At 42.5% G+C, this 25,636-nt stretch overlaps 1 protein-coding gene across 3 annotated transcripts in view; it reads right to left on the bottom strand.

The window, feature by feature from the left end:
• Window positions 1-301: 301 nt before the first annotated feature.
• Pp4-19C (protein phosphatase 19C) overlaps window positions 302-25,636 on the bottom strand; it is a 33,516-nt gene continuing 8,181 nt past the window's right edge. For all 3 annotated transcript variants that reach the window (XM_076202697.1, XM_076202699.1, XM_076202698.1), the window contains exons 2-7: window positions 24,336-24,491; window positions 14,988-15,140; window positions 11,735-11,908; window positions 3,817-3,943; window positions 2,802-2,991; window positions 302-2,204 (exon numbers count right to left, since the gene is read on the bottom strand). In XM_076202697.1, the coding sequence (XP_076058812.1) occupies window positions 2,075-2,204; window positions 2,802-2,991; window positions 3,817-3,943; window positions 11,735-11,908; window positions 14,988-15,140; window positions 24,336-24,491 (930 nt within the window). In that variant the 3' untranslated portion in view covers window positions 302-2,074. The remainder of the gene's footprint in view (window positions 2,205-2,801; window positions 2,992-3,816; window positions 3,944-11,734; window positions 11,909-14,987; window positions 15,141-24,335; window positions 24,492-25,636) is intronic.

A 25,636-nucleotide genomic window follows, 5' to 3' on the forward strand; every position in this document is an offset into this window, starting at 1 on the left:
AATTATAATTTATTTTATATTATTTGTTTTTGTTTTTGTTTTATTATCATTTGTCTGTCTGATTTTCATTTATTAGTTTTATGTTAATTTATTATTTACTATTTACCTGTTTATTATTAAACTATACCTATGCATTTATTTATGTATTTTATTTGTTTACATTATTATTATTTTTATTTTTTACTATATTATTATTACGATTTCTTTTTCAGATCCGACCTAGATATGGACCAAAAGGTCTCCTGTCGGCATGCTCCGCCTTTGTAATCCTGTCCTTTCCAAGGTGGTGAAACAAAGAGGATTAGAAATCTTAAAGTCTTTATTGTACAGATTCTTAAGAATACCAGTGCAATGGATCTTCTGCAATTGCTTTAAATACTCTCCATTTTTGACAGTCTTAAAACGCTGCACACATGCCCACACCATGGTAGTCCAAACTAAAGTTGCCACTTCATTATTTGTCATACCATTAAAAGCAGCCAATGGAACATTTCAGGCCATCTTCACGAGTCTTCTGTTCACACCATTATTCCCAAAAAGTTAAAGTTCACATATTTATGGTTGGGATAACCTCATTTTTCCCCACCCAAGAACACTTCACTCTGAGCAAGCAACCCCCATTGTTTAACCTTCTAATATCAACATTCCTGCCACCTTTGAACTTAAAGGTGCATTTTTTTTTTTAAATCCACAAAATTGTTTTCCATGCTCGCTAGTTCCCCTTATTGTGTTAATTAGAATGTAAAAAAATAAAAAACCAAAAAAATAAATAAAAAATAAAAAACAAAAAAATAAATAAAATAAATTAAAAAAGATAATAATAAAAAAATAATAAATAACCATTTACAAATGAATACCTTTTGGTTAGAGAAAAAAAATCTATACATATATATATATATATGCTTGTTTAACAGGTACAAAAAATTTTGAGGACTTAACCAAATTTCAACTTCCTGTCTTTCCACCTCCAAGAGCAACTGCACCAAGATTACTCGCCATGGTGAGGATTACTATTTGTTGGACACAAATACTGTAATTACTTGGAAGGACTGCAACAAGATGACAGGTGGAAACAGGTCTTGTAGAGTTTAAGGCTTGGGAATTTAACATGGAGATCAAGAAGCCAGGTGGAAATATACCAATGTCTACGAAGTCCTTGAACCCAATCATCTCACCTTATTCTCATGGACAAACAAAGCAATTCAGGCCTTATTAATAGCTCCGTAGCTCTGATAAGATTCTGCATTACTATGGTGTATAATTTGAACTCTAAATAACATGAAATGGCAAGAAATTTTTCCCCAATAGAGGAGTATGACAGGTAGGGATGCAATTATTCATACATGCTGTCTTTTAAAATGTATACAAAGGGTACCAAATGCTTCCCCTTTCTCCCTCTCCATGAACCAGTGAAGTAAAAATTCCCAGGGAACAACTGCTTTTACAAGAGTGATCATCTAATTCCCTTTCATGGAGGCCCATTCTGACAAAGGAACATATAAATAGTTTCTATTGAAAATACTTCAAATTATTTACATACGTTGAATATCGGAAAGTGTACCTTTATATATGCACTTCCTTACTTACCCTTCCTTGTGCTTCATTGCCCAATCAGAACACCCAAACACCAAGTAAACTGTCACCAGTATACTTAATACCTTTCAGTTTGCATCAGTACTGCAACAGCATTGAATCGATATACTGTTGCACCACCAACTGATGTGTGGTAAATTGTACAAGTCTACATCCACCTTGAGACGACTCACATGAAATGACAAATGACCCACACAACACATTTCCCTACTAGAGAATTTTTATACAATGAGAAGCCCTGGGAAGGACCTTGGTATAATGTGTGGAATGACAAAGCCCTTCTTTGTGGATGAATCCGGAACACAATCATAGTACCGGATGCAAAGGTGAGAAAAATAAAAACACCAAAGTCTTCTCTTGTTGTGATGCAAGAAATGCATTGAGGCAAAAAGACAGAAGGAAAATAAAAAATAAATCAGGAGATAAAATGAAGTTCTGGTAGTGATGACTGAATTCTACAAGTGAAACATGGACACAGGCTCTACAAAAAGTAGTCTGCTTGTGGCTTCTTGGCAGGAATCCCTCTACTTTCCTGTGGCGCTGCTTCAAAGATTGTAAAATCACGCTTTAGGTTCTCGTCTAGCTCAAGAATTGCTGCCACATTGCCACATCTGTCAAAGAAAAATTAAACTTAGTTTACAATCCAAGCTGGCCCTTGCTCCTTATACTAACACCCATTTCACCTGTCCCATATCAGCACCATGTGGGTGAAGTCACCCGTCCTCAATAACAATACCATACAGTACTTTCAGAGCATGGCCTAACAGTTAGAGCTGGTTTGCCTCTACTATTTCATTATATGGCAACCCCCTTCCTATTCCATATAGCAGAAAACATCCCTTTTAGCCACATCCTTTCATCCATTTACAATCTTCCTGCAACAGAATAGATCCAGCCACAGAATCAAAACTGCCACATATGCAATTATCACAACCAACCAACCCAATGCTCCTGGTGGTCTCTCTATGCAATCACCACACGAAGACTCTACTAGTCTAATCTCACCTAGACAACAAACATACATTCCCAAGTGACATAGCCAATCTAGTGACCGCTGCCATTTATAGGAGCCACAAGTCTTGCACAAGAGACCTGAGGCAACCGACTGATAGAATGATCCATCACTTGACCAAATGCAGTCAAAATTCTTTAACACAAAATCTTTCACAAATACTGTACAAGATAATCCACATGCAATGGCCACTTACCTATAACAATAATTAGGTGCAGACCAGACTGTCAGTACTGTGTTGTTAAAATGCCACTTGTAGCCTTCCATGACCAACTGATGTGCACGACAGATCATGTCAATACCATTAGTCTCGTTGAACTGGGTTACAACGTCGGAACCGAAAAGATATCCAGCTCCCCGTGGGCTTACTCCCCAGCCTTGCGTGTCTGAAAGAAATCAATCACAAAGATGCTAAGTTATTATTATAACAAACGAGTCAATGGAATAGAAATAATAATAACCTTAAGTTTCACTGACTAGAAATCCACAGCCCCATGTGGCTACCAATAGACTCTCCAGATATCTCTGGAAAGGAACCAGTTGTGGTTGACAAACCACAGAAAACATGATTAAACCTGTTCATAGTTATCTCTCTTTTCCCCCTACATAAATAAATAATTACAGTTCATAAAATGAGGGTGGGACATGATCAAGAGTGTCCATATGATCAATATATCTTTCCTTCTCTCTCTCTACATGAAAAGGGGGGAAAGCCTTGGTATATGTATGTATCACACATACATCTATGATCTGTTATCACGAACTGCCTGGAATACAAAAATCCAAAACTTGCACCTTGGCACCAGCTGCACGTATGACAACCCAACCCTTGAGACTCGTGAAGCTCTACATGGGCATCATTGTAGTCAAAGGGTTATGCCCTCCTAGCCTTCATCAAGAGATTTCTTCCATCAATGTAGTCCATCCCTCTTAGAGGGGGTTTACACGGTCTAACGCTTCGTCGAACGCGGTTCGACAGACACATCTTTAAAGTGATGTGTGAACGGGGTATTTGGTTGTAGAACACATTGGTTAAACCCCAAATACCCCGTTCACACATCACTTTAAACACATGTCTGTCGACCGTGTAAACCCCCTCTTAGTGACCTATGCATGTCCCGCTGGGTATCCACAATATCAAGAATCTCATTCCTGAATATACCTACATTTTTTTTCACTCACTATTTCTCCAAGATAATAAATGAACTCACCTTCAGGGTCCGACCAGAGCAAATCGCACATTGGCCCATCATGTGGGACTTCCTGCTTCCGATCTATTGTACGAATTTGGTCTAAGGTTTGAATGCTCGGAGAAAGACCACCATGTACACAAAAGATCTGGTAAAGAAAATCAGAAGAAAAATAAATCAATAAAATTAAACACAGAAATACATATACCAAGGGCTCCCACCCCCCTTACAACAGAGATAACCAAAGTCAAAAGGCAAAATTCCACTACCACCCATTCCACCCCCATTCACCATCCTTCCTCCCTCCCTCCCTCTCATCTTGGCTCCTCCTGGATGACAGGTCATCCTTGCACCTCGCCCATCACCCTGAGTCAGAAGCAACGAAGCAAGATACAGCACATCCACAGCAAGGCCACTACATTAAATCAGTGATTTGCACTCCTGTCCCATCATGCAGTAACATTAAAGACAGGGAGAAATTCCTTCAGGTTGCATCAAAATATCATTCATACATACCCACTCCCTAACCCCCCTATCCCCCACCCAATCCCTTCTGTGCATCACAGTATCATCCATACACAGCCATTCTCCACTCACCCTTATCTTCTGTCTTCTCCCTTCCTTCCACAACAGACATCCGCTCTTGCTCAATGCCCCTTCCACCCCACCCATCTCATCCTCAGTCATCCCCTTATGTTCACTCCATCCACCTGTCTTCCACACTTCTTTTACTTATCTTTCTTCATTCATTCTTTACAGGTGTCCAAACCATCCTGATACTCTTTCACCAACCCTATCTCTCATCTCTTTTTCCATCTCTGTCCTCCTCCTCACCTCTTTGTTTCTCACTATACCCTACCTTGTGATCCCAACCATACTTCTCAGACATTTCATCTCGTACACATCTAAACTCTTCCTCTATGTTCCATGTCTCTGCCCCATACAGTGCTGTCAGCACAATCACCCCTTCATACAATCTCCTCTTAGCATCCATTCCCAAATGTCTGTTTCTCATTACACTTTTTAATCCCCAAGGCATTTACTTGCTTCTCTCAATCTACAATCTACCTCCACCCCCAAAAGACTCATTAATCAAATCGAACAACAGTGATTAGATATACAAGTATGATTGAATGTAAATGTTATTACATATACATGTTAATGATGAATTTACTGGAAATGCATTTCTATCTACAAACCAAGGTTTTTTCCCCCCTTACCAGCAAGGTAGCCAAGTTAACCCACTCAATATAGTGATGCACTTAATAGATTCTATTCTGGCCAAGATAAAGACCATTTCTTATCAATCTAAGGACATGAACTCCGGTCTCAATGGGGTCTCGATCACTGAAGACCACTTTCAATCACGGGTCTGTCCTCCAAAACGAATAGTTAGTCAGAACAAAGCATATAAAGGTAGTCACTGTGTTTAATGGGTTAAAAGGCATATATCCACTCCCATCCACCACCCTCTCATCTTAGCTCCTCATGGATGATGGGTCATCCCTGTATCCTGCCCACTGCCCTGGATCAGAAGCAATGCACCAAGGTCCCTGCACTTAATCAGCAACCCTCTCTCTCCGTTCCCTCATGCAGAAAAAGAGAAGACTGGGAGAAATCACTTCAGGCTGTATCAAAATATTTATATATAACTACTTCCTAACCCCTACTCACTCCCTTCCTTGCATCACAGTATCATCTATACACAGTCATTCTCCACCCAACCCTATCTCCTGCCTTCTCCCTTCCTTGCTCAACAGACATTCCCCTCTTGCTCATTGCCCCCTTCACCCCATCCATCCATCTCATCCTCAGTCATCCACTCAATTTCACCCCATCCATCTCTACTTTCCACACTTCTTTTACTAATTTTACTTCACTCATTCTCTCCATGTGTTCAAACCATCCAAATACTCTTTCATCAATCCTATCATCTCCTTTTCCACCCCGGCTCTCCTCGCCTCTCATTTCTCACTCTATCCAGCCTAGTAACCCCTACCATACTTCTCAGACATTTCATCACAAACACATTCATACTTTTCTTCTCTGACTCTCTTAAATTCCAAGTCTCTGCCCCATAGTGCTGTCAGCACAATCATCCTTCCATATAATCTCTTTGCATCCATTCCCAAATGCCTAGTTCTCATTACACTTTTTAATCCTCAGGGATATCAACTTGTTTCTCACAATCTACAATTTACCTCCATCTCCACTTTTCCCTTTCCTGCCACATGTGACCCCAAATACCATTGATTTTATGGAGGGAAAAACAAAAACAAAACAAAAAAGTAAATAAATAAAAAATAAATACATACATATACCAAGGCTTTTTCCCCCTTACAAGGGAGGTAGCCAAAAAGGGAAAGGCATAAAAACACTCCCACCCATTTCATCCCTAAATACACTCCACACCCCTCCCACCCTCCCTCTCATCTGAGCACCTCCTGGATGACGGGTCATCCCTGCACCTTGCCCACCGCCCTGGGTCAGAAGCAGTGTCACAAGACACAGCACATCCACAGCAAGGCCGCTTCATTTAATCGGCGACCCCCCTTGCATATAAGGAGAGGACGGGGAGAAATCCCTTCGGGCTGCGTCAAAATTTACTTACACATACTACCCCACCCCCCCGCCCATTCCTCCTAATGCAATCACATCATCCATATACAACCATTCTCCACTCACCTCTGTCTTCCGTCCTCTCCCTTCCTTCCTTCCTCAACAGACATTCCCCTCTTCCCCAAAGCCCCCTTCACCCCATCCATCCACCTCATCCTATGACGTCCCCTCATGTTCACTCCCTCCACATCTGCCTTCCATACCTCTTTTACTAGTCTTTCTTCACTCATTCTTTCCATGTGTCCAAACCATCCTAATATTCTTTCATCAACCCTATCTCCCAGCTCCTTTTCCACCCCTGTTCTCCTCCTCACCTCCTCATTTCTCACGCTATCCAGCCTAGTAACCCCCACCATACTTCTCAGACACCTCATCTCAAACACATTCAAACTCCTTCTCTCTTCTTCTCTTATGTTCCACGTTTCTGCCCCATACAGTGCTGTTGGCACAATCACTCCTTCATACAGTCTCCTCTTCGCATCCATTCCTAAATGTCTATTCCTCATTACACTCTTTAATCCACAAAGGCATTTACTCGCTTCTCTCAATCTACATTCTACCTCCACCTTCACTCCACCTTTTCCTGCTACACTTGCACCCAAGTATCTAAAACTATCCACTTCCTCCAGTCGCTCTCCCTTAATGTTCACTTCCAGTCTACTGCCACTTTCACCCCTTGTACATCTCATCCCCTTACTTTTACCCACATTTATCTTTAGCTTTCTTCTATCACATACTCTCCCCAACTCTGCCACCAGCTTCCTCAATCCCTCCTCTGACCCTGCCACAAGCGCAGTGTCGTCCGTAAACAACAGCTGGCTCACCTCCCACTTTTCTCCATTTTCTTTAACCATCTCCAATCCCTGACCCACTACCCTAGCATTCACTTCTCGCACCACCCCATCCATGTACAAGTTGAACAGCCAGGGCGACATAACGCATCCTTGACGAAGTCCCACCTTTACTTCAAACCACTCACTCTCTCCATTTCTAATCCTGACACAAGCTCTACTACTCTCATAAAAACTCTTGACAGCTCCCAAAAGCTTTCCTCCTATCCCATAAATCTGCATAACCTCCCACAGTGCCTTTCTGTCTACCCTATCATAAGCCTTTTCCAGATCCATAAAAGCCCAAAAAACATCCTTCCCCTTTCCTATAGCTTTCTCACATATCTGTCTTACCACAAAAATCTGATCTACACAACCTCTACCTGTCCTAAATCCACACTGTTCCTCACCAATTACTCCTGTTCCTCTCCTAATCCTACCATAAGCCTTCCCTACTACGCTGAACAGGCTAATCCCTCTGAAACTACTACATTCACACTTGTCCCCTTTTCCCTTGTAAAGAGGAACTATACAGGCACTTCTCCAGTCCTCCGGTACTCCACCCTCTCTCCAGCAAACATTAAATAACCTCACCAACCAGTCCACCATCACTGAACCTCCCTTTTTCAGACATTCTGCATGGCATCCATCCAGACCAGGTGCCTTACCTGCTTTCATCATCTTTACAACTGCCTTCACCTCATCCTTCCTTATTTCTCCTCCATTCTCCTCACTCTCATTTTCTTCGCATTTCCCACTGCAGCTATCTTTCCTTCCCTATCCTCCTTCACATTTAGCAACTCCCTAAAATATTCTGCCCATCTTCCCCTTACTGCCTTCTCTTCCATTATCATCTCTCCATCTGCACCTTTTACCTTTTCTTCCCTACTTGATTCGCCTCCTCTTCCTCTCTTAATTTCTTTCCAAAACATCTTTTTATTACTTTCAAAATTTTCTGTCATACTCTTACCCCATTTCACATCTGCTCTCCTCTTTGCTTCCTTTACCTTTTGCTTTACTTCTCTTTTCTTTTCTTTGTACGTCTCATATGACTCCCCCGTCCTCTTTTGTAACCAATCTGTGAATGCTCACTTCTTCTCTTCTACAACCTTCTTTGTTTCCTCATCCCACCATTCACTACCCTTTCTTCTATTTCCTCCTGTCCTTGTTCCACACACCATCCTTGCACACTTTAAGACTCCCTCCTTGAACCATCCCCATTCCTCCTCCACACCCATCTCTGCTCCATCCTTTACTCCCTCCCACTCCTCCTTCAGCTTCTTTTCGTACTCCTTCTCCTTTTCCTTTTCATTCAAGGAGTTCACTCTAAGAACCTCCCTACCTTTTGTCCCTTTCCTCTTCCTCCATCTATCCTCCACTCTCAGCTTACCTTCCACCAAAAAATGATCTGATATTCCCCCACCCTCTCCTATCATAATCCTATTTACCACTACATAATCCATTAGCGCTCTATCTACCACCCTTCCCTCCACCACCCTCTCCCATGTGTACTTATGCTTGACTTTCTTCCGAAACACTGTATTTGCTATCATCAACTCTCTTTCTAGACACATTTCCACCATCAACTCTCCACTACGATTCTTTCCTGGAACTCCACATTTCCCAACCACTCCATCGATTGGACCATTTCCCACCCTAGCATTAAGGTCTCCCAGTACTATTACATTGACATTTCTTCCTAAACCCTCTATGCACTCATTTAAATCTATCCAAAAGGCCTCCCTTTCTTCCACGCTCTTCTCACTGCCAGGCCCATATGCACTTACAAAGACCCACATCTCCTTTCCCAGTTTCACCTTCATCCACATTATCCTTGAGGAAACCTCCTTCCACTCCACTACCTGTTTACCTATCTCCTCACTTACTAGAATAGCCACCCCTTCCCTCCCTCGCTCTCTCTTCACTCCTGATAACCTCCCACTTACACTCCCAAACTTACACTCACCCTTCCCTTTCAACTTAGTTTCACTCAAAGCCAACACATCCATCTTTCTTCTCACAAACATACTACCTATCAATCTCATGTAGGCATGAGATTATCATGATATACCAGAAACACCCTCAATTTTACAGAAAAACCTCCATCATATAAATTTGTATCAAGAACTGTACAATGGTCAATCTATCTACATACCAAGGGCTTCTTCCCTGTTATATGGGAGGAAGCCAAGTCAAAGACATGCACCCACTACCACCCATTTCTCTAATGGTAATCCAATTTTAAGAAAAATATGATTCACCTGAGTTGGTTTTGGCTGAATTAGTCCATCAAATCTTGTTTAATGCACATGGATGTATGCACACAAGAAAATATTGGTCACACCGATAAGGCCTAGACTAGAATATGCGGCAACATTGTCGTCACCCAGTACCAAAAAGAATAGAAAGTAAATAGAAAGAATCCAGAGAGCAGCCACAAAAATGGCCCCTGCACTTGCAAACTTGTCATATGAGGAGAGATTGGCTAAATTGGAGTTACCGACTCTGGAGCAGAGAGGTGACCTATTGACCATCTACAGGGGTTCCCAAACTGGGGGAAATTTCCCCCAGGGGGGAAATAATTATACAACCTACAAACTAAAAAAATCTCAGGTGAATTTTCTCATGTCTGAGAGAGAGAGAGAGAATGCCTGTTTATCAGTATATATGTACATTTGAAAAATAAATTAGTAAATAGTCACAGTGTGTTTTAACTACTCTTTCCCTCATACACATGAAGGGGGAAATCTGGATGGTTGAACTGGGTGCAGGGGGGAAATGACAGAAAAAAGTTTGGGAACCACTGATCTACACAATCATGAAGGTCACAGAAATACTCAACAGAGAGGGCTTGTTAAACTGGGACAAGAGAAACACAAGAGGGCATAGAAAGAAAATAAAAAAAAAACATAGCTACAGAAGAGATCTAAAGAAAAACAGTTTTCCACATTGAGTGGTGGATACTTGGAACAATCTGGATGAAAAAATAGTGTGCACAAAAACCATTCATGAGTTTAAGAGAAAACTAGACACTGCGAGATACAAAGGCGGGACACCACGAGCATAGCTCCCCTTCCCGCAAAATACAACTAGGTAAATACACACTCACTCATTCACTCCTCTTTACTCCCACACTTGGGGCCCTTTCCCACTTATGGAGGGGGTGGCCAAATCAAAGCACATCATGTAAACCTTACACCCTTCCCATCTCAGCACTTCTGGGATGCAGGACCCTGTTCCCTGCCACACTGGTGGCATAGCAAGGTGCAGTTCTTCCAAAGTAAGGCACATCAGCCAGTGCGGGTTAGGGCGTCGTTACTTGCGGCAAAGGTCGAGGTGAGGGCGGTTCGAATCCTGCCACCAGCGAAGTTGAACCAAGGGCATGGTTCATTAAATTCCTCGCTACAAAGCCCTCTGTGAGGGGCACCGTCCTAGCCTTCCAATAGGGGGGAGTGTGTGACCTTAAACCATATCATCACAACCAATCTTCCCATCAACTGTTTTAATTGAAATTCAGTTCTAACAAAACTACCCATGAAGAGAAAAAAATAAATTAACATACATATACCAAGGCTTTTTCCCCCTTACAAGGGAGGTAGCCAAAAATGAAAAGGCATACAATCACTCCCACCCATTCCATCCCTGAATACACTCCACACCCCTCCACCCTCCCTCTTATCTGAGCACCTCCTGGATGACGGGTCATCCCTGCACCTTGTCCACTGCCCTGGGTCAGAAGCAGTGTCACAAGACACAGCACATCCACAGCAAGGCCGCTTCATTAAATCGGCGACCCCCCTCTCCATCCCCCCATGCAGAAAAGGAGAAGACAGGGAGAAATCCCTTCGGGCTGCGTCAAATTTTGCTCACACATACTACCTCACCCCCCATCCCCCTGCCCATTCCACCTCATGCATCACATCATCATCCATATCCAACCATTCTCCATTCACCCGTCTTCTGTCCTCTCCCGTCCTTCTTGATATCTGACCTTTAAAGGTCAGATATCAAGACTTCCATAACTTTTTGTATTTACAGTTTAATGTACATAAAAAAACATACTGACAGTATTCTATATAATTCCACCATCTACATCTTATCAAATTCGGCAAAAAACAGTTTTGTCTTCATTTCATTGCGTCGTCTGCTATTCGAAACATTCCGCCCGTGCGCTTCGGGAAAGGTTCGGGGAATTCCGCGTTCGTGACGTCACAGTTGCCAAACAAACAATATTGTTATTCTGAATATCTAGACTTCGGAAAAGTGGTATACAAGGCGCAATTAAAAGTGAATTTTCTGAATAAATTCTTCTGTAATAGGTAAAAACTTTATTTGTATGCTTTTAAAAAGTACTTTTTCGAGCAATACGATGATTTTTAGCGAATGGGATATCTGACTTTTAATGGTCACATCCAGTCTACTGCCACTTTCACCCCTTATTTTACTTTTTTTTTAATTAAAATAAATTAACAAACAAATAAATAACTTACCCTTCCATCAATTATTGCTGACAAGGAGAGGTAGTCAAAGATTTCTGTGCAGTATCTCCACACTGTCACTGACCCATATTTCCTTAAACATTCATCATAAAATCCATACACCTGTGTGATTTGTCGTGATTCATGATTGCCTCTGATTAATGTGATTCTATCAGGATATCTGACCTGCAAAACAGTATATAATTAGCAATATTTAATGAAAATTGATAACATACATACACCAAAGGCTTCCCCTTACAAGGGAGGTAGCCAAAAAACAAAGGCATAAAATCCACTCCAACCCATTCAATTACAATATACTCCACTCCCATTCACCTCCCGCCCACCCTCTTATCTTGGCTCCTCCTGGATGATGGATCATCCCTGCACCTCACCCACCGCCCTGGGTCAGAAGCAGTGTCACAAGACACAGCACATCCACAGCAAGGCTGCTTCATTTAATCAGCAACCCCCTCTCCGTCCCCTTATGCAGAGAAGAGAAAACGGGGAGAAATCCCTTCCGTTTGTGCCAATTTATTACACGTAGTCCCTTACTCCCCCATCCCCCACCCACTCCCTTTCCATGCATCACAGTGTCATTCATATACAACCATTCTCCATTCACCCCTATCTTGTATTCTCCCATCCTTCCTCAACAGACATTCCCCTTTCCTAATGCCACTCATATCCCATCCATCCATCTCATCCTTTGTCGTCCCCTCATGTTCACTCTTTCCACCTCTTTTACTAATCTTTCTTCACTCATTCTTTCCATATATCCAAACCAGCATAACACTCTTTCATCAGCCCTATCTCCCAACTCCCTTTCCACCCCTGTTCTCGTAACCTCCTCATTTCTCACTCTATCCAGCATAGTAACCACTATCATACTTCTCAGGCACCTCATCTCAAAAACATTCAAACTCCCCCTCTCTATGTTCCATGTTTCTGCCTCATATAGTGCTATTGGTACAATCACTCCTTCATACAATCTCCTCTTAGCATCCATTCCCAAATGTCTATTTTTCATTACACTTTTTAATCCACCAAGACATCTACTTGCTTCTCTCAATCAACATTCTACCTCCACCTCCACTCCTCCCTTTCCTGCTACATTCGCACCAATGTATCCAAAACTATCCACTTCCTCCAGTCTCTCTCCCTTAACACTCACTTCCAGTCTGCTGCTACTTTCACCCTTGTACATCTCATCACCTTACTTTTACCCACATTTATCTTTAACTTCCTTCTCTTGCACACCTTCCCAATCTATCATTAACTTCCTCAATCCCTCCTCTGATCCCACTATAAGCGCAGTGTTGTCAGCAAACAATAACTGGCTTATCTCACACTTTTCTCCATTTCCTTTAACCATCTCCAATCCCTGACCCACTACCCTTGCATTCACCTCTTGCACCACCCCATCCATGTATAAATTGAACAGCCAGGACGATATAACACATCCCTGACGAAGTCCCACCTTTACCTCAAACCACTCACTCTCTCCATTTCTAATCCTAACACAAGCTCTACTACTCTCGTAAAAACTCTTGACTGCTCTTAACAGCTTTCCTCCTATCCCATATATCTGCAATACCTCCCACAGTGCCTTCCTGTCTACCCTGTCATAAGCCTTTTCCATATCCATAAAAGCCCCAAAAATATCCTTACTTTTCCTATAGCTTTCTCACATACCTCTTACCACAAAAATCTGATCTACACAACCTCTACCTGTCCTAAAACCACACTGTTCCTCACCAATTACTCCCTCTGTTCCTCTCCTAGTCCTCTCAATCAAGACCCTCCCATAAGCCTTCCCAACTACACTTAAAAAGCCGATTCCTCTGAAACTACTACATTCACACTTGTCCCTTTTTCCCTTGTAAAGTGGAACTATACAGGCACTTCTCCAGTGCTCTGGCACTCTACCCTCTCTTAAACAAACATTAACCTCACCAGCCAGTCCACTATCACTGTACCTCCTTTTTTCAGACATTCTGCATGACATCCATCCAACCCAGGTGCCTTACCTGCTCTCATCATCTTAACAACTGCCTTCACTTCATCTTTCCTTATTTCTCCTCCATTTTCTCACTCATCGCAGTCATTTTCTTAGCGCTTCCCACTGCAACCACCGTTCTCTACCTATCCTCCTTCACATTTAGCAACTCATTAAAGTACTCTGCCCATCTTCCTCTTACTGCCTTCTCTTCCACAATCATCTCTCCCTCTGCACCTTTTCCCTTTTCTTTTGTACTTCATTCACCATCCCTTCCTCTCTTAATTTCTTTTCAAAACACTTTTTATTACTTTCAAATCAAAATTTTCTGTCATACTCTTACCCCATTTCACATCCGCTCTCCTCTTTGCCTACTTTATCTTATGCTTTACTTCTTTCCTTTGTACCTCTCATGTACTTTATTTCAATCTGGCAGAAGCCATTCAGCCAAAATGAACCCACATCCAACAATGGTCAGAAATGGTTCCAAATAACTTGAACCTGAACACCTCTATGGATTTTATTCTGGTTAATGGTAGACGACTGTTAACAATTCAATGTGTGAACAACTTTCGTAACCTTCATGTCGGAAACCTTTCCCTCGCACCTAAAAAAGGTAGCCAATGTCACTCCAACCGGAGTAGCAATGAAATGTTTACCAAATTTGCCAACCCGCCATTTTTCTTTTTCTTATTGGGGATCTATCTCCCTCCTCCTCCACCTCACTCACACACTCCCAAACACCTCCACTTTTTCAGTTTATCCTCCACCTTGGCATTGTCATCTACAAACAACTGGTTTACCTCCTACTTCCCTCCACTCTCACTAGATCTAAACCCCTCTAGCACTCTTGCATTATCTCCCTCTTCACACAATCCATATACATGTTGAACAACCATGATGATATTACACAACCATAGCATAGCCCAACCTTCACCTCAAACCACTCACTCTCCCCATTCCTTACCCTTACATAATCTCTACTACTAGCACACATTACATATAAAAGGCCATTTCCCCTTTAAAACAGTAGTGGCCAGTCAAGGCAAGCACATAGCCTTCACTCATCCAACACCTGTTTGTTTTCCCTTTTATCTTGGCTCATCACAAATGCAAAGTCAAGTAAATACACACAAATTCACATGAGGTTCCATGTGTATACGAGGCTTGGACACAAGTGGCATGTACACATGAGCATGTGTCATGTCTTCTAATCTTCAAAAATAGAATACAGGTGATATTTGCATGCTCAAGATCTTAGCCTACCTTTAATGCTAAGAGTAGTAAGAAGGTTTCAACACTGTAAAATCCTCTATCAACAAAGTCGCCCATGAAGAGGTAATTCGTATCCGGAACATCCCCTCCAACTTTGAACAATTCTTTGAGATCATAGAACTGACCATGGATATCTCCACAAACCTGGAATAAACGGAGAACACAATGTTTAAAATGAAAGACTGTATGTGGGTCAATGTGATTGATATGAGGGTAGTTGAGAGGGCAGCAATGGACAAGTAGTGATACTTGAAAGGAGTATTGGAAGCATTCACTACACAAGTGTTCTGGAGAGGTTAATGGATTGTCTGATAATTATCTGGAGGAGAGATTGAGAATAAGCAAAGAAGGAACAAAATGGAAGGTGGCAGAGATATACTCAAGATAAACAAATTGAATGAGAAGAAAGACACAACACCTAGCAAAGTTGAGATATATATGGGATGTAGAAGGCTAAATGAGAAAGAGGACTAAAGGAAGAATGGATACATTTCAAGGAGGAAGTGCTGAAATTCATAAAAATGTGGGATGAGGACAAAAGGGAACAGGAGAAGCAGCAAAAGATGGGAAGAAGAGGTGATGGCGGTGGTGGCAAAAGGAAACAAGCTTATGAAGATGGGTTGCAAAGAAGTAATGGGGAAGAATACAAGGTATGGAATAAAATGAGTGTAAGCAAAATGCAGGATGGAGGAGGTAAAGGGGAGAGTGGATGAAATGCAAGGTAGATGTTTGAAAGAATTTTGAAAAAAAAAAATTTAAAGGGGGCGGGGCGAAAAGAGTGAGAGGAGGCAAGTTGGGGAGAGAAAGGAAATAATTAAGATGGACAGAAGAATATAGAAGTCAAGGCAGTAAGGAGAATATAGGTAAAATATTTCATGGAGTTGTTGGGGGAAAAGAATACTGCCACCAAGTATTTCCACTTGGATCGTAAGAGGCGAGAAGAAAGGGATGGGGATTGGGACTAGATATCCTTCTCCTTGTAGCCCCACAGGGGACATTCCTAAACGAAAAAGTAAAGGCATAAGAGGGTCTGGGAGTTTTCTGACCAGCACCCTAAGGTTTGGGTCTTTTAATGTGCGTGGATGTGGTATAGATGAGAGTAAAAGGGAAGAGATAGGTAGTATGTTTGTGAGAAGAAAGATGGATGTGTTGGCTTTGAGTGAAACTAAGTTGAAAGGGTAGGGTGAGTTTAAGTTTGGGAGTGTAAGTGGGAGGTTATCAGGAATGAAGAGAGGGCGAGGGAGGGAAGGGGTGGCTATTCTAGTAAGTAAAGAGATAGGTAAACGTGTAGTGGAGTGGAAGGAGGTTTCATCAAGGATAATGTGGATGAAGGTGAAACTGGGAAAGGAGATGTGGGTCTTTGTGAGTGCATATGGGCCTGGCAGTGAGAAGAGTGTAGAAGAAAGGGAGGCCTTTTGGATAGATTTAAATGAGTGCATAGAGGATTTAGGGAGAAATGTCAATGTAATAGTACTGGGAGACCTTAATGCTAGGGTAGGAAATGCTCCAATTGATGGAGTGGTTGGGAAATGTGGAGTTCCAGGAAAGAATCGTAGTGGAGAGTTGATGGTGGAAATGTGTCTAGAAAGAGAGTTGATGATAGTAAATACAGTGTTTCGGAAGAAAGTCAAGCATAAGTACACATGGGAGAGGGTGGTGGAGGGAAGGGTGGTAGATAGAGCGTTGATGGATTATGTAGTGGTAAATAGGATTATGAGAGGAAGAGTTAAGGATGTACATGTGCTAAGGGGAGAGGGTGGGGGAATATCAGATCATTTTTTGGTGGAAGGTAAGTTGAGAGTCGAGGATAGATGGAGGAAGAGGAAAGGGACAAAAGGTAGGGAGGTGCTTAGAGTGAACTCTTTAAATGAAAAGGAAAAAGAGAAGGAGTACAAGAAGCTGAAGGAGGAGTGGGAGGGAGTGAAGGATAGAGTAGAGCTAGGTGTGGAGGAGGAATGGGGATGGTTCAAGGAGGGAGTCACAAAGTGTGCAAGGATGGTATGTGGAACAAGAAGGACAGGAGGAAATAGAAGGAAGGGTAGCGAATGGTGGGATGAGGAAACAAGGGTTGTAGAAGAGAAGAAGCGAGCTTTCACAGACTGGTTACAAAATAGGACGAGGGAGTCAAATGTGAGGTACAAAGAAAAGAAAAGTAAAGCAAAAGGTAAAGGAGGCAAAGAGGAGAGCAGATGTGAAGTGGGGTAAGAGTATGACAGAAAATTTTGAAAGTAATAAAAAGATGTTTTGGAAAGAAATTAAGAGAGGAAGAGGAGGCGAATCAAGTAGAGAAGAAAAGGTAAAAGGTGCAGATGGAGAGATGATAATGGAAGAGAAGGCATTAAGGGGAAGATGGGCAGAATATTTTAGGGAGTTGCTAAATGTGAAGGAGGATAGGGAAGGAAAGTTGCAGTGGGAAATGCGAAGAAAATGACCGTGATGAGTGAGGAAAATGGAGGAGAAATAAGGAAGGATGAAGTGAAGGCAGTTGTTAAGATGATGAAAGCAGGTAAGGCACCTGGTCTGGATGGATGCCATGCAGAATGTCTGAAAAAGGGAGGTTCAGTGATGGTGGACTGGTTGGTGAGGTTATTTAATGTTTGCTGGAGAGAGGGTAGAGTGCTGGAGAGAGGGTAGAGTACCGGAGGACTGGAGAAGTGCCTGTATAGTTCCTCTTTACAAGGGAAAAGGGGACAAGTGTGAATGTAGTAGTTTCAGAGGGATTAGCTTGTTAAGTGTTGTTGGGAAGGCTTATGGGAGGATCTTGATTGAGAGGATTAGGAGAGGAACAGAGGGGGGAGTAATTGGTGAGGAACAGTGTGGAGATAGGACAGGTAAAGGTTGTGTAGATCAGATCTTAGTGGTAAGACAAATATGTGAGAAAGCTATAGGAAAGGGAAAGGATGTTTTTTGGGCTTTTATGGATCTGAAAAAGGTTTACGATAGGGTAGACAGAAAGGCACTGTGGGAGGTTATGTAGATATATGGGATAGGAGGAAAGCTTCTAGGAGCTGTCAAGAGTTTTTATGAGAGTAGTAGAGCTTGTCCTTCTTGTTCCACACACCATCCTTGCACACTTTAAGACTCCCTCCTTGAACCATCCCCATTCCTCCTCCACACCCATCTCTGCTCCATCCTTTACTCCCTCCCACTCCTCCTTCAGCTTCTTTTTGTACTCCTTCTCCTTTTGGAACAAGAAGGACAGGGGGAAATAGAAGAAAGGGTAGTGAATGGTGGGATGAGGAAACAAAGAAGGTTGTAGAAGAGAAGAAGCGAGCATTCACAGATTGGTTACAAAAGAGGACGGGGGAGTCATATGAGACGTACAAAGAAAAGAAAGAGAAGTAAAGCAAAAGGTAAAGGAGGCAAAGAGGAGAGCAGATGTGAAATGGGGTAGGAGTATGACAGAAAATTTTGAAAGTAATAAAAAGATGTTTTGGAAAGAAATTAAGAGAGGAAGAGGAAGCGAATCAAGTAGGGAAGAAAAGGTAAAAGGTACAGATGGAGAGATGATAATGGAAGAGATGGCAGTAAGGGGAAGATGGGCAGAATATTTTAGGGAGTTGCTAAATGTGAAGGAGGATAGGGAAGGAAAGATAGCTGCAGTGGGAAATGCGAAGAAAATGAGAGTGATGAGTGGGGGAGAATGGAGGAGAAATAAGGAAGGATGAGGTGAAGGCAGTTATAAAGATGATGAAAGCAGGTAAGGCACCTGGTCTGGATGGATGCCATGCAGAATGTCTGAAAAAGGGAGGTTCAGTGATGGTGGACTGGTTGGTGAGGTTATTTAATGTTTGCTGGAGAGAGGGTAGAGTACCGGAGGACTGGAGAAGTGCCTGTATAGTTCCTCTTTACAAGGGAAAAGGGGACAAGTGTGAATGTAGTAGTTTCAGAGGGATTAGCCTGTTAAGTGTAGTAGGGAAGGCTTATGGGAGGATCTTAATTGAGAGGATTAGGAGAGGAACAGAAGGAGTAATTGGTGAGGAACAGTGTGGATTTAGGACGAGTAGAGGTTGTGTAGATCAGATCTTTGTGGTAAGACAGATATGTGAGAAAGCTATAGGAAAGGGGAAGGATGTTTTTTGGGCTTTTATGGATCTGGAAAAGGCTTATGATAGGGTAGACAGAAAGGCACTGTGGGAGGTTATGCAGATTTATGGGATAGGAGGAAAGCTTTTGGGAGCTGTCAAGAGTTTTTATGAGAGTAGTAGAGCTTGTGTCAGGATTAGAAAGGGAGAGAGTGAGTGGTTTGAAGTAAAGGTGGGACTTCGTCAAGGATGCGTTATGTCGCCCTGGCTGTTCAACTTATACATGGATGGGGTGGTGCGAGAGGTGAATGCAAGGGTAGTGGGTCAGGGATTGGAGATGGTTAAAGAAAATGGAGAAAAGTGGGAGGTGAACCAGCTGTTGTTTGCGGACGACACTGCGCTTGTGGCAGAGTCAGAGGAGGGATTGAGGAAGCTAGTGGCAGAGTTTGGGAGAGTATGTGATAGAAGAAAGCTAAAGATAAATGTGGGTAAAAGTAAGGTGATGAGATGTACAAGGGGTGAAAGTGGCAGTAGACTGGAAGTGAGCATTAAGGGAGAGCGACTGGAGGAAGTGGATAGTTTTAGATACTTGGGTGCAAGTGTAGCAGGAAAAGGTGGAGTGAAGGTGGAGGTAGAATGTAGATTGAGAGAAGCGAGTAAATGCCTTGGTGGATTAAAGAGTGTAATGAGGAATAGACATTTGGGAATGGATGCGAAGAGGAGACTGTATGAAGGAGTGATTGTGCCAACAGCACTGTATGGGGCAGAAACGTGGAACATAAGAGAAGAAGAGAGAAGGAGTTTGAATGTGTTTGAGATGAGGTGTCTGAGAAGTATGATGGGGGTTACTAGGCTGGATAGCGTGAGAAATGAGGAGGTGAGGAGGAGAACAGGGGTGAAAAAGGAGCTGGGAGATAGGGTTGATGAAAGAATATTAGGATGGTTTGGACACATGGAAAGAATGAGTGAAGAAAGACTAGTAAAAGAGGTATGGAAGGCAGATGTGGAGGGAGTGAACATGAAGGGACGTCCTAGGATGAGGTGGATGGATGGGGTGAAGGGGGCTTTGGGGAAGAGGGGAATGTCTGTTGAGGAAGGAAGGGAGAGGACGGAAGACAGAGGTGAGTGGAGAATGGTTGTATATGGATGATGTTGTGATTGCATGAGGAGGAATGGGCGGGGGGGTGGGGTAGTATGTGCGAGTAATTTTTGGACGCAGCCCGAAGGGATTTCTCCCCGTCCTCTCCTTATATGCAAGGGGGGACGGAGAGGGGGGGGTCGCCGATTAAATGAAGCGGCCTTGCTGTGGATGTGCTGTGTCTTGCGACACTGCTTCTGACCCAGGGCGGTGGGCAGGGTGCAGGGATGACCCATCATCCAGGAAGTGCTCAGATGAGAGGGAGGGTGGGAGGGGTGTGGAGTGTATTTAGGGATGAAATGGGTGGGAGTGTTTTTGTGCCTTTCCCTTTTTGGCTACCTCCCTTGGAAGGGGGAAAAAGCCTTGGTATATGTATGGATGTATGTAGTAGAGCTTGTGTCAGGATTAGAAATGGAGAGAGTGAGTGGTTCGAGGTAAAGGTGGGACCTCGTCAAGGATGCGTTATGTCGCCCTGGCTGTTCAACTTATACATGGATGGGGTAGTGCGAGAGGTAAATGCAAGGGTAGTGGGTCAGGGATTGGAGATGGTTAAAGAAAATGGAGAAAAGTGGGAGGTGAACCAGCTGTTGTTTGCAGACGACACTGCGCTTGTGGCAGGATCAGAGGAGGGATTGAGGAAGTTGGTGATAGAGTTTGGGAGAGTATGTGATAGAAGAAAGCTAAAGATAAATGTGAGTAAAAGTAAGGTGATAAGATGTACAAGGGGTGAAAGTGGCAGTAGTCTGGAAGTGAGCATTAAGGGAGAGCGACTGGAGGAGGTGGATAGTTTTAGATACCTGGGTGCAAATGTGGCAGGAAAAGGTGGAGTGAAGGTGGAGGTAGAATGTAGATTGAGAGAAGCGAGTAAATGCCTTTGTGGATTGAAGAGTATAATGAGGAATAGACATTTGGGAATGGAAGCTAAGAGGAGACTGTATGAAGGAGTGATTGTGCCAACAGCACTGTATGGGACAGAAACATGGAACATAAGAGATGAAGAGAGAAGGAGTTTGAATGTGTTTGAGATGAAGCGTCTGAGAAGTATGATGGGGGTTACTAGGCTAGATAGAGTGAGAAATGAGGAGGTGAGGAGGTGAATAGGGGTGGAAAGGGAGTTGGGAGATAGGGTTGATGAAAGAGTATTGGGATGGCTTGGACACATGGAAAGGAGTGAAGAAAGACTAGTAAAAGAGATATGGAAGGCAGATGTGGAGGGAGTGAACATGAGGGGATGTCCTAGGATGAGGTGGATGGATGGGGTGAAGGGGGCTTTGGGGAAGAGGGGAATGTCTGTTGAGGAAGGACGGGAGAGGACAGAAGACGGGTGAATGGAGAATGGTTGTATATGGATGATGTTGTGATGCATGAGGTGGAATGGGCGGGGATGGGGGGTGAGGTAGTATGTGTGAGCAAAATTTGACATAGCCCGAAGGGATTTCTCCCCGTCTTCTCCTTTTCTGCATGGGTGGACGGAGAGGGGGTCGCCGATTTAATGAAGCGGCCTTGCTGTGGATGTGCTGTGTCTTGTGACACTGCTTCTGACCCAGGGCAGTGGACAAGGTGCAGGGATGACCCGTCATCCAGGAGGTGCTGAGATGGGAGGGAGGGTGGAGGAGTGTGGAGTGTATTCAGGGATGAATGGGTGGGAGTGATTTTATGCCTTTTCCTTTTTGGCTACCTCCCTTGTAAGGGGGAAAAAGCCTTGGTGTATGTATGTATGTATGTATGTTGAAAGTAGAAGATAGGGAAGCTTTGACTGCAGCAGTGGGAGATGCCAGGAAAAATGACTGATGGGAGAGGGGAATGATAGGGTTACAGAAAAAGAAGAGACAAAGAGCATTTAACGAGATGAAAGCTGGATTAGATGGTTGTCATGTGGAGTGTCTGAAAAGGGTAGTACCTACAGTGGAATGGCTGATCAGAACTGTTAATACGTGTCTAAAGTATTCGAGTGGACTGGAGGAGTGCATATATAGCTCCAATATACAAGGGAAAAGGGGACAAGTACATATGTAGTAGTTTTGGTGGGATCAATCTATCTGTAGTCATAAAAGTGTATAGATAGGCACTAAACAAAAGGATTAGGAGGGGAATAGAGGACATAATTGGGAAAGGGCTGTGCGAATTTAGTAAAGAATGTTTTTCCAATTATATGCAAGATTTTTTTTTTTTTCTGTAAAAGGTAAGGACGTCTCTGGGGCTTCCATGAATTAGAGTATTTATTACACTTTTGACAGAGACATTATGGAATATGTTTCAGGCACTCTACCCTCCCTTATACACACATTAAACAGCCTCAATAGCCAGTCCACTATTACTGTACCTCATTTCTTCAAAAACTCTGAATGACACCCATCTAACCCAGGTGCCTTTCCTGTTCTCATCATTTTCAGAGGTACTTACACCTCATCTTTTCTTATTTCTCCTCCATTTTCCTCTCCCATCACCATAATTTTCTTAGCACCTCCCCAGCTTCCTCCATATTCAACAGCTCCCATACTCAGCCCATTTTCCCCTTATTGCCTCCTTTTCTGTTAAGATTTGTCCATCTGCATCTTTTACTTTTCTTCTTTCCAAGAATTAACTCCCCTTTCTCTTTTCATTTCCTTCCGAAATATCTTTTTATTGCTTTAATTTTTTCCTGCCATACTCCTCCCCTTTTTTATCTTTTATCTTTTTGTTAATATAATGGAAGAGATGGCAGTATGAGGAAGATGGGCCGATTATTTTAGGGAGTTGCTAAATGTGGAGGAGGATAGGGAGGGAAAGGTAGTTGCAGTGGGAAGTGCTAAGAAATGACAGTGACAAGTGAGGAAAGTGGAGAAATAAGGTAAGATGAGGTGAAGGTAGTTAAAATGATGAGAGCAGAGAAGGCACCTGGAGGAGAAAAAAAAAAAAAAAGAAAAAAAAAAAAAAAAAAAAGAGGAGGTACAGTGATGGTGGACTGGTGGGGTTAATGATCATCTAAGACAGGGTAGAGTGCCGGAAGACTGGAGGAGTGCCTGTGTAGTTCCACTTTACAAGGGAGAAGGGGACAAGTGTGAGTGTAGTAGTTTCAGAAGGATTAGTTTGTTGGTGTAGTTGGGAAGGCTTATGGGAGGGTTTTGACCGAGAGGATTAGGAAAGGAACAGAGGAAGTAATTGGTGAGGAACAGTATGGGTTTAGGACAGGTAGGGGTTGTGTGGATCAGATTTTTATGGTAAGACATATGTGAGAAAGCTTTAGGAATAGAAAGGATGTTTTTTGGGCCTTTATGGATTTGGAAAATGCTTATCACAGGGTAGGCAGGAAGGCACTGCGAGAGGTATTGCAGGTATGGTATATGGGATAGGAGGAAAGCTGTTTAGAGCTTTAACAAGAGTAGTAGAGCCTGTGTTAAAATCAGAAATGGAGCAAAGATGTGGTTTGAGGTATAGGTGGGACTTTGATAGGGATGTGTTATGTCACCTTGGCTGTTTAATTTATACATGGATGGGGTGGCACAAGAGGTAAACACAAGGGTAACGAGTCGGGGCTTGATGAAAAAAAAAAAGGAGAAAAGTGGGAGATAAGCCCGCTTGTGGCAGGATCAGAGAAAGGCTTGAGGAAGTTAGCGACAGTTTGGGAAGGTGTGCAAAAGAAGGAAGTTAAAGATAATTGTGGGTGAAAGTAGGATGATGGGATGTACAAGGAGAGAAAGGGCAAGCAGACTGGAAGTGAGTATTAAGGGAGAGACTGGAGAAAGTAGATAGTTTTAGCTACTTAGGTGTGAATGTGGCGGGAAAGGGAAGAACATGCAACCAATACCCGAGATGGGGCCAATACCCTGGACAGAGTATATGATGGCAAATTTAAGGTGACGATTTGTACAAAGGGTGATGGTGGTGATGGGTTGGAGGCTGGAAGTTGAGAGCTTTAATTATTCAGGGTCACACAAAGCAGGGAACAGAGGTGGAGATGAATTATAGAGTACAGAAAGCAGGTACACATCTGGGGAGAATGAAAAGTTATGAGAAACAAGTACCTAGGGATGAACACAATGAAAAGGGTATATGTAAGTATATCAAATATTAAGCCATGCGAGAATTAAATTTCAAGGTAAACAACAATCTAAATGCATAAATTAGCAACATTTTCTGATCATGCACATAAACTGTAGTAAAGCAGCAACTCATAAATGTCCCTTTCTTACGTACTGTGACTGGTGAATCTACTCTCTGCACATTGCTTTCCTCCACCAAAATTTCTCTCGCTTTGGCACACAATGCTTTGACTTCTGTTTCTTTGATGACTTCACACCGCCTCAACTGCTCTATTTGTCTATCCAAATCACTGCTCTCTGCCATTTTTGTCTGAAAATCAAATAAAGTGTACAATATAAAAGTAAAACACCTTTAGCTTCCTAATAGTTTTCTATCTATAAATATATATACAATATACACACAGAGAACTCTGAAACTATGGATCACAGGGGACTGCTGATCCAATAAAGCTGTTTGTCTGTAGATTATGTGTGTTGAGTGTAACATAAATAAAGGGTCATACTAGTTACAACTAGCATGAACTCCAATGATTTTCATCGTTTTTAGTTAATATTGCCATAAATAAGTTATTTGTGCTATATCTTATTGTATCTAGCACTTGGCCACATCTATATCAAGATTCAAGATGTGATACACCATCGACAACTTGTAGTTTGACGCATGCTTCCAGACGCCATGTTTGTTTTTGTTTGTTGTGAATGATGAACTAACAGAAGTCTGTGGATAGACCCATCTTGCATGCTGAGTAGTAGGAATAGGACTATAGGACTAAATACATCATCTTATACGAGTATATTTTAATCTTACTGAAAAATCTGAGCTACAATGCATTCTGTTTCTACGGTTAACTCCCACATATTCACTTTTTTCTTTAGTTAATATTGTACCATATTTTATCATATCTGCAATTTTGAAAGCACATGGCCAAGTCAATATCATTGAAGATTTCTGATATGCCCTGGATAAGCTGACTTGACCAACAACTCAAACTACAAGGCAGTTCATGGCATCTCAATGCTTGTATCAAGCTCCGAGTTGTCAGTAGTGTCTTGATTAGCTTGATATCGATACAGGCAAATAATTTAAAAATGACAGAAATGATAAACTGTGGCAATTTCTCCAAGTCAATATTATTGGAGTTGTTGGTAATTAGTACAACCGTAATCATACAACCATGCCCTAAATCTTAGTACATACATACATACATATACCAAAGGCTTTCCCCTACATGGGGGGGGTAGCCAAAAAGAAAAAGCCAGAGAAACATCTCCCACCCATTCCATTTCCTATATATTCCACTCCCCTCCACCCTCCCTCTTATCTTGGCACCTCCTGGATGACGGATCATCCCTGCATCCTGTCCACTACCCTGGGTCAGAAGCAGTGTTGCAAGACACAGCACATCCACAGCAAGGCCACTTCATAAATTTGCCGACCCCCCCTCCTCTAAATCT

The sequence above is a fragment of the Oratosquilla oratoria genome, chromosome 19, assembly GCF_046742065.1.
Source record: "Oratosquilla oratoria isolate Oo_2021 chromosome 19, ASM4674206v1, whole genome shotgun sequence".
Taxonomy (NCBI): domain Eukaryota; kingdom Metazoa; phylum Arthropoda; class Malacostraca; order Stomatopoda; family Squillidae; genus Oratosquilla; species Oratosquilla oratoria.